Below are 10,418 nucleotides of genomic sequence, written 5' to 3'. Positions count from 1 at the left end.
ACACATCTGTGGGTATATTGCAGGACTAGAAGATACTTCCACCTAAATATTTATCTTTACCCAACAATCCTCTATTCCCATCCCAAACAGCAAACCTATGGTCCCATGCCGAAAATCAGAGAAGCAAAAGCCGCTCAATCCATAAAGGTATACACAAACATAACCGCATACTAAGGGGTAAATTTACTAAGATGGGAGTTCTATTTAAGAAGTGATGTTGCCCATAGCAACCAATCAGATTCTACTTCTCATGTATCTAGCACCTTCTAGAAGAGAATACCCCAAATCTGATTGGCTGCTATGGGCAACATCACTTCTTAATAGAACTCCCATCTTAGTAAATTTACCCTTATATATTTATGCAGTTAAACATTATAAGTAAAAAGGAGAGGAGTAAAGCACCTGCAGAACTTGAAATCAGAGTCCACCAATTGTAAATAAATGTATTTTTATTAAAGTTAATGAATAAAACGTCATAATATGTACAACCAATATCAGCATATAATGCTGACGAATAATATATTGTCATTTAAATAAATTCAGATCAAATCAACATTGACAAATACTAGTACTAGCCTAAGTGTAGATCTCAGGTTAGAGCCGTTTACAGGAATCAAAAGGGATTGGCTGATCCATAATTGTATTAAACTACTGTATTACATGATTAGAAATAAGATAATGTTACACAAAACCGCAGTCATGATAAGAAAAAATAAGAGAGACACCACAATCGAGATGAAACCAATAAAGGCGAGGGCTCATCTCTGCAGTCCTCCCCTATACTATGCCCATTAATTGCATAGCCGCCATGGGGGAAATGTAGTGCCCGGGAGTAGTGTGCATCTATTCTGACTCCATACCCAATAAAACCGCATTGAATCTCATAATGACTACAGCCCTATTGTATAGATTTTTGGACCTGTTGACTTATTTCCTTTAATTATGTGTAATGTGTGATTTTATTTTGTAGTTTGTGCATATTTACGTGGTACATTTTCATCTAATGGATCATATTTATTCTACATAAGGTGGTACATTATCACCATGAAATGCTGAGTAATATATTGATCTGAAACTAATTATTTAGCATTACCCTGCTACATCTGTGTGTGTAACCTTTTATTGGAAGCGGTAATGGGGAAACACTAATGTACAGTGGGGGATAGAATGTTGCATACCCATAGAACATGGCCTGAGGCTTGCACATATGTATTTATGGGAAAATGCATGGATTGTCCAGCCTAATTGGGGCATCAGAGAGGGTGCAGAGGATTGTACCTTCTGCTCAGGGACATGCAGATGAGCACACCCAGATTTCAACAGTAGAAGAACAATATTACATTTTGTGGGACTAGATTATTTAATGAGCTAAATAAGTTGCTGCCCTTTTTATGCACAATAACTTCAGTTCTCAAGGGTCAGAGCTAAACCCAATATACATATCCCTGCTCATACACGTACGTACCCCTCATGTAAGACTGTCCATCTGCAGGGTAGTGTTGCTAATAGACATATGTAATATATTGCTTTGCATACAAAGGACGTTTCCTAAATACTCTGCATAAGCCCCTCTGTCTAGTAGCTATTAATACATTAAGGCACAAAAATGATGAAAGCTAAAGCAATGAATGTAGAAAGAGCAGCAAGAGGGCCGGTATAAACTCATTCATGTAAATTGTGTGCTGGAGAAATGTCCCCTAATGAGCTAGTTGTGAGATGAATGTGAGGTAGAAGAGCAGCATTACCTGAGACCTTAGAGCTGACGCCTATCACTGCGACTACTGACAGTGGCTTTACGCACATAAGTTACCACTTTAGCCTAGAACTATGTATACTCCTCCCATAGGTTTCCTGTGATAGCTATGGAGAGTTACTGTACATTCTTTCTGTTCCCCACCTGGATTGCTAGTTCTTCTCTCTCATAAACTATTGCCCGGCCGAGTGACACTAGTTGGACACCGGCATTCTGCAGTCTTTGCACCAATGTATTCAATCTCCTTTTGCAATCAGTTATCAATGAACGACTAGAAGCTCTTCAGCTCTTGCAGAACTACAAGTCCAAGAATGCACATACTGTTTCAGCCTGCTTAAAACATTTAACAAAACTAAAGTAGTTTTGCAGGTCTCCATCCACTAAGACTTTTAGGGGCCTATGTATCAAAGACTGGATAGAGATAAAATTGTGAGCGATACGGCACTAACCAATCAGCTTCTAACTTACACTTTACAGACTGTGTTTGAAAAATGACAGTTAGATCTATTCTAGACATCAGACTCCCCTCTTCCTCCTTTCCTCACTGTCCAGAATACTCTGTCTCAGGCTGATCTTGGCATCTTCAAACTGGGGGTTCAGTTGTAAAACTTTTTGGAAATCCTTATTTGCTTCATCAAAAAATCCTGTTATGAAAAACACGTCTTTATGCAGAAAGTATATAATATGTATAACCTTTTCTATGAATGATTAAAAAACAGAATACAATGTTTACACAGCAGAGGTCAGTCTATCGGTATGTATGTTTATTGACAATACAACAGATTTCAGCTAACCGTATGCTGTACAGATATTTCTAATTGAATCTTTAATTGGCTGTAGGAATCCATCTGCACATTTATGTTACTTAATTGGTATTTACCTTGTAGCGGATGATTTAGATCCCTGTATACAGTGTCAAATATGTTCTCCTGTGGTTTACCGGAGATAGGTACGGGATACCGGCACCGGCATCCCGACAGGGTAGGATACAGACACCTGTTGGTAGGTATCCTAACCCTCCCCCTCTCCGGTGCCCGAACCTAACCTCCCCCCTAGTGCCTAAACCTAACCTCCTCCTTCCCGCACTCTAAACCTAACCCTCCCCCACAAGTGCCTAAACCTAACCCTCCCCCCAACACTGCTACTTACCTTCGGGATGCCGGGATTCTGGCTCCTGCATCCCCTGTGCCGGGATACTGAACGTACAGGCATTTACTAAGGAGTGAAGTGAAACCCTTGCTATAGCAAACAAAGATGTGGCATAAACCGTGGCCCCCTTTGGCATGTGAGCTGACAACTACAGAGGCGGGACTACTCTGATAGGCAGATCGGGCTGGTTTGTAGAGGCGTAAAAGATTTACAGATACTTTTGCTGATAGACTTGTGACACATTACGGCTAAAGGGAGAATTATCAAACCATCTAAAGAGGACAAATAGAGGTATTGCCAAAGCAACCAATCAGATGCTAGATATTAATTTATGGCATGTACTTGATAAATAATTGCAACCATCTGATTGGCTGCTATGGACAACTCCTCCCCCTTAGTTTAGTTGCACACTGAAGTTTCAGTGGGGTGCAGACCACTTTTACCAACGCAAATATAGGGTCAATCCTATTCCATGTGAAGGGTTCGAATTGCCGTTGCAAACGGCGTTAAAACTGGCGGCAACGGCACCGCATCTCGCACCCTTCACAGACTGTTCCCAGTCCGAATTTGCATAATTCTGAGTACTGTACATCGCAAGTAATTGAATTGACCCCTATATATTTATACGGAAGGTGGTCCTGTATTGAAGTGGATTACTACAGCTTCCTGAATTAAATGCTCAGTCACTTTATTTTTCTACCCATCTACATACAACATAGAAACGACAGACAAACAGAACGATCTGGCCTCACCCACCTAATCGATACAGGACTAAGCCCCTGTTGTAGTACGGAACCTCAAAATGCGGGTTGAGTCGTATGGCCTCGGTGTAGTCGTCCATCGCTTCGTAGAAGTCAACTCGGAAATATTTCATTTGTCCCCGGTTATTGAATGCAACGGCGATGTCTTCTGTGCTGCATTTGCTTCAGGACACAGAGTTAAAATAAATAATTCAGTTTTCTTTTTATTTAAATTTTTTTAAAACATCTTCACGACAGCTGCAGATTTACGCACAGTTGTATACTGATAAATAATAATGTGACGCAGTCGACAGGTCTTCCACGCACGAGATCTGATGCTACGTTTGGGAGTTACACAGACAGAATAGGATAAACATTTAAGAAGACTTATAACAGCTCAAGAGACGTAGTGTACTGCCAACCTTCATAAATAAGGGTATATCGTAACATCAGGGAAACAGGCGGAGATGGTCTTATGGAGACAGGACATAAGCTGAAAAGGTACAGTAACTGTGGCTGAAAATATAATATAACAAGGTCAATTCTACCCTAAACCTCTGAAGAGTATTATAGGGTTAAACAGTTGCCTGTGAGTTAATACTTATTACCTGGAAATATTCCTGCCTGATCCATAGAAGATGGATTATCTTGTTAGCAAATACAATCGGTGTAAATTTGTATTCCTCAGAAATTTGGCAAATTAAATCATTTACAGGGCGAGCGTGACAGAGAAAGCATAAATAATGCAAGCAGGAAAACATGCAGGACATTCAAAGCTGTACAACAGTGGTTGCCAGACAGTATGACGACAACTAGACAACCACCCTGGAGATCCCAGTTCAAACCCCAGATCCGCCCTGCTCCACCAATCAGCAGTCAGCTTTCATGTGCAGCAGCTGCGCTGGATCTCTTCTGCTCTGGAGAGGCCCAAGCCAAACCGAAGGGGAAATGTCCCTGCTGTATGCAAGTACAATAAATGGTGTAGTACCAGAGCAGGGACCACTACCAAAGTACTATCATAGAGGAGGAGATCTGGTAAGCAGCCATCTTGAAAAAAAAAAGCAATATATCGATTATTTTTGTGTCTTGTTTTATATGTCAGAAAGGAAGTATCGCCGTTACTGTTGAGCATGCATTGTGTATTAAATAAATAACAGTAAAAGGTACAAAGCCACTATAGTGTAGCTACTGTCCCATGCAATAGCCAGTCACAGCTAAAGGTAATAGAATTGCCGCTTCATGTGTGGCGCACGTATCTCTAGTACAAACACGTGACTAAAATGGATTGCCCACTTTATTTTAATATAACCTGCCCCTCCCCCTATGCAGCAAATAGGGCCCTGCTGCATGAATCTGGGAAGTCAGACTGGGCGGCACTTCACAGCAATGGAGGGTTTGCACCCCCGAGTCCTCTTCAATACAGCTCCGTATGTTATAGCTCTGGGGTAAAGAAGCATGCTAGTATCAATATTAAGTGAATTCATTATTTATTTATTTTTTTTCCAAACAAGTTTTATTGCCATTAACAGAAAACAGGATTTTGGTACTTACCGATAAATCCCTTTCTCCGATTCCACAGGGGACACTGGAGTTCAAGACAGTGGGGTATAGACGGTGGTAGAGTAGAGCCTGGCACTTTAAATAATTCAGAAGTGTGACTGGCTCCTCCCCCTCTATGCCCCATCAGCCCCAGTTTAAGAACTGAGCCCAAGAGGAGACGGAGGACCATAGGAAAACGAGGAGAAGGAGAGGACCACAGAACGGAACAAGACCCGAATGAGAGAGAACAGAGGAACCAACTGCAGGGAACATATGCAGTCACACAACCTTATAAGAAACCAAACAAAATGGCAGGTACGCAGCGCTGGGCGGGCGTCCAGTGTCCCCTGTGGAATCGGAGAAAGGGATTTATCGGTAAGTATCAAAATCCTGTTTTCTCCTTCATCCACTAGGGGACACTGGAGTTCAAGACAGTGGGGACGTCCCAAAGCCAACCTCCCGGGTGGGAAGCGCGGAGAACTTGCCGAACCCTTGGCAAAACCGAAAACCGGGATCACCAAGAACCGTAGGCCTAATGGAAAGGCAAGAGATGAAGATCAAGTGTTGTAGAGCAGAGGAGACAATCAAGGCTCCTTGCTAAACAGCCATAGAAATTCCACACCTTACAGCGTAAATCGAATGGAATACTGCTAGCAAGAGAACAGCCGCAGATGAAAACAGCTGAACACCGTAAGCTCAGCCGAAACAGACCAAGCACGAACCAGAGTTGAACATGAGAAGCTGTATAATTTGGAGACAGCAGAATCCCAGCACTGCTGGACATAACTCATACAGTTATACATATAACAATACCAATCTACAGATACAGAGTTGATCCTGTCCACAGACTCCTAACAAGAGTATACAGGGAGCAAACGACAAGACCGAACAGTCGCCCTGGACCATTCTTGAGGTCCAACTACTACAAGGTTGGCAACCAGAGTGAAACCATAGAAGTCTCCCATAAGGATAGAGATCCCAATGACATGAGGCAGAGGCAGCTCTGAAAGAATCGAGACCACAATTCCTTTCAGAGCGTCAGACAGCAGTACAATCAACTCAGAAACAGAGGGAAAAACAGCAACTGAAACCTTGCAGCTGGAAATCCCCATACCAGACCACTGGCAGAATGTCTGGCAGCCCATCAGTTGTCTGCCTATTGAGTGGTTACTACTGCCTGGGGCGGGTCTCGAATTAGTGTATGGGGCATCCCAGGTGGAGACCTTACAGCACAAGCCACTGTGCCGACCTGAAAAGAAACCCACAGCAACAAACTCCAAACAACATCCAACATGATGGAAGTGCGTAGGCAGTATCAACTGCTGTCCTGAACATAGTATAAAAAACAACCCGGTTACCCTAGCAGTTAAAGAGCACGGATGCAACAGTCACCCAGTGAGAGCTACCAATATAGGGAAGCAACCATACAGCAAGGCTACAGAACTAGGACAACCATAGAGGTACCCATCAGGTACCTGTCAGTGTGATGAAAATATTCACAGTACTGAACAGGAAAACCAACCAGGCCCCCTGCGTGGAACATAATGACTGTCACGCTTTAATGTAAAGATGTGCATTAGCCCACAGGCGCTACAGTCACAGTCCATTATAACCCCAACAGAAGAATAAAGTGACATTCTCAATGTTGGAACTATGCACGCCAGGAAAGCTCTAAAGGGTAGAGCCTACTGCTAAAAAGAGCGGATGGCTACTAAGTCTGCAGCTAGGATGCATAAGGGAGAATAACGGCTATGTCGTGTCAGGTTGCATGAAATCGGAGCATCTTCCGAGGCAATAGTGGGGTACCGCTTACCTGTGAGCAATTAGAAGCACTCTAGAAACTATGTAGAATGTCACTGACCTTCTCCATCTCACAGCAACCCGTCACATCGGGAATAGAGAGTAGCTTCAGTGGGCTAAAAACCAATGCTCCATAGCACAGTCTTCAGTCTGGCGATGTTGCCGTAGGAGAGACTGTAGAAAACTAGCAAAATGTTAGTGGTAACAAGAAGGTCGTACTACAGGACTCTATACCTGAGCTTGTTCCATTAGGGATATGTATCCTTATATAGATTATACATATACCCCAAGCACGGTCTGCTAGAGTAAGTATTAGTACATTAACACTTATAATGGTTAAGTGCGTATTAATCAAGAGGCGGGATAGTGAAAGAATTAAATAAGACCCTGTACTGGTCAAGATACACATAGAAATATTACATATTTGATAATGGATCCCACCAGTGACCCTTGACAATCATAGTGTTCACAATGAGGGATTAAACTTGAACCGCAGGGCCCATGATTTACTGGATACCCACCAATCTAATCAAGCCAGGCCTGACCCTGCCTATTCGGTGGGTGGCCCTAGACCTTCAGGCACAGAAGTGTGGTCTGTTGTCATTTAACCAAGTAAGCCCTGAGGATGGAATAGAATCTGGATTTTTATGTACTGATAGGAATGTACCAGGGGCCACTTTATAGCCTCATTTTATTGAGATATGCGACTAAACAATAATATGGAGTACAGGAACCTATACAGAGAAAGGTACCTGTACATAGACATAGAATGCAATAATTATCCCAAGTAAAAAAGGATATATCTGTAAAAAAACCCCAGTTAGGGCTAAAAAAAAAACCAGGTGTTTCCCAATTATTAGGAAGTAGTCATACGAGACACATGAATATATCGGTATACATACACACGTACACTTAGACAAATAGTTGCATGAGAAGTCAACATAGTAAGTATACTTGTCCGACTCCTGCACCAGGAGATCATTATGCTCTATATAATATATAAATATATACATAGTAGGAACCACAAATAGCGGGACTCCGAGACTTAAATAGTGATCAAAAAGGTATATCTAAACTATGTTGAAACAAACAGGCCGACGTTTCGGGGGATACGTGCCCCTTTGTCAAAGCGAGTATATATACATACACCTATATACACATACATTGTAATAATAATAACTCCCCCAAAAAGGGGGCGCCGTAGATATAAACTGACAGGAACAAAACTGTAACCCCAGAAGGGTGTAAGTGCCTATCTTATATACATGTGTGGACTACCAGAAGGCTCCCAGACAAGTATATGGTGCATATTAGAAGCCATGCCTTAGGGAATTGTGACTATCACAATGTAAACTGCAGAACATGACTCTAGTCTATAGAGCCAATATAATATATTATAGCCTACAGCTTCTGGTAATCCCAGCTGGCTTCCCATCTGTGGAACTAGAGGTAACCTAATGATTGCGGAAGCATAGGTATACCCACACATATAACAAATACATTCATAAATAGTATGTGTAAATCGAAGTTGTTGTACCAACCCACCGCAGGAGGAGAGTCCAGCCGCCAATTGCAGTATCTTTCTTTTTAAAATATGCAAGGTATCAGATATAAAACTGATAAGAACAATCCTACCCTTGCCTTTATGGCAAGGATAAGAAGCGATACATATATATATATATATATATATATATACATACATACATACATACATACACATACACACATACATACACATATATATACACATATCGCATACATGTACCCTCATACAAGGTCACAGATAACGATAATTTATCCAGGAGAAAACGTGAACGCAGTCCCCCACTTCCACAAATTATGCAGTCGAGATTTCCGCATTTTGAGAAATCATCGGGGGTCAGCACACCCATGGTGCAATGGATGCGCCTCGCCCTGAGAGAACCACCTTTGTGATCATGGTATCTCCCCTGCCAGGTAAGTATGAACTGTGGCTTACCTCCACGCAGGGAGACTGCTGATGTGCTGTGTGTCCTCTGTAGGCCTGATATTTTAGCAGCGTGCTGTCCCAGACTGGTATAGATCCTGGGAGCCTTCTGTCCTTGCCTTATCAGGTGAGCCATTTGAGCTCCAGTTGAACCCACCTTTTCAAAGTGGGGATCAAAAGGACGACCTCAGGTCAATGAAGTATACTGCATTATATTTAACGAATACAGGCATATTTGTCATGCGGAGGGCAAAGTGACATGGACACAGCCTCTGTATTAGGCTGCGGCATGTTCCTCCCTGAGCTAGTGTCAGGGGTCCAGACACTCACTCTATAATAGTGGCGGCGGGTTGTAGAGGTACTGCGTCAATAACATCTGACATTAGTGAGTACTGATTAATTTCTTAATCAAACAGCAGCCATCTTGAGATAGACAATTGTAAAATAGTCGCAACTATCTCTACACAGTGACATCACAATGACATAGGGCAGCAGTTAGGATAGTTGTGGAGTCGACAGTTTTGAAGTGCTCTCCCCTACAGAATATAAGTACATTATCTGACCACCATATAGGAACTACAGAAATGAGCCAAGTTCTATATGGACCATGCCGCTGCGTGACTAAGTAAGCAGGAAAACTGCTACACTGCGTGCATAATTTGTAAACAGCTCAGTATGCCTCAGCATTGTACTATAATAGAGACCAAACTAGGTTCTATCTAGATTCTACAGCTACGCACAGGGGAGACTATACACATAGGTCCTCTTCATCTATATATTTATTAACAGTTCTTTCATTGGAAACATCAATAGAACAAAACTGGTTTTAACAGACAGTATATATAAGCAGGAAAGCCCCATATATATATACACATATATACTTATACATACACTTAACTCATGTAGGCATGTATACAAAGCTACCCATATTGCATTATGTCATAGGTAGACAAATGTGCTTGGAACTAACTCCAGCAGCGGTACAGTGAGTGCAGCGTCTTCAGTCACCAACTGCTACGCCTCTCCCTGCACTGCAAGCAGCTGCCTCTGCAAAGTTACAGACTGCCTGTGCTCTGTACAGTGACAGCCTCTGCATATGCCTGAGCTGTAGTGCGCGCCAACTGAGAGGCTAGAAAAAAAAAATATGCGGCGCCTGCTCCCCGGGAGCAGTAACGGCTGCCGGACCTAAGCCACGCCCCCTCACTGCCGGGAGTAGAGCCCCGGCGCTATTGCATCCGGTCTTAACCGGCAATAAACTAACCCCTGCTGCTCACCACTATGGCATAGAGCAGAGGGAGGAGGAGATCACATCGGCAGCAGTCAAACACAGCGCTGTCAGACTCTTTTAAGTGAGCCAGCGCTGACTCAGCAGTGCAGGGATGTTAAGAGATGCGCCAGCAGCTCGTAGAAAGGCATTGCACAGCGCACCTATGTAATTAGACTGTCTGAACAGTCTCCCTTGATGGGTATC

The 10,418-nt window shown here is 42.7% G+C and overlaps 1 protein-coding gene and 1 non-coding gene across 4 annotated transcripts in view; both read right to left on the bottom strand.

Moving 5' to 3' along the window:
- Window positions 1–477: 477 nt before the first annotated feature.
- TTC32 (tetratricopeptide repeat domain 32) overlaps window positions 478–10,418 on the bottom strand; it is an 18,229-nt gene continuing 8,288 nt past the window's right edge. For all 3 annotated transcript variants that reach the window (XM_088468149.1, XM_088468148.1, XM_088468150.1), the window contains 2 exons: window positions 3,659–3,825; window positions 478–2,397 (listed from right to left, as the gene is read on the bottom strand). In XM_088468149.1, the coding sequence (XP_088324275.1) occupies window positions 2,270–2,397; window positions 3,659–3,825 (295 nt within the window). In that variant the 3' untranslated portion in view covers window positions 478–2,269. The remainder of the gene's footprint in view (window positions 2,398–3,658; window positions 3,826–10,418) is intronic.
- LOC148532207 (U1 spliceosomal RNA) lies at window positions 8,781–8,945 on the bottom strand. Its single transcript, XR_015877769.1, has one exon. It is a non-coding gene; the product is annotated as a U1 spliceosomal RNA (small nuclear RNA).

This window comes from Taudactylus pleione, unplaced genomic scaffold (genome assembly GCF_031769625.1).
Source record: "Taudactylus pleione unplaced genomic scaffold, aTauple2 ptg000081l, whole genome shotgun sequence".
Classification (NCBI taxonomy): Eukaryota; Metazoa; Chordata; class Amphibia; order Anura; family Myobatrachidae; genus Taudactylus; species Taudactylus pleione.
This window is presented reverse-complemented; position numbering and strand designations above follow the sequence as displayed.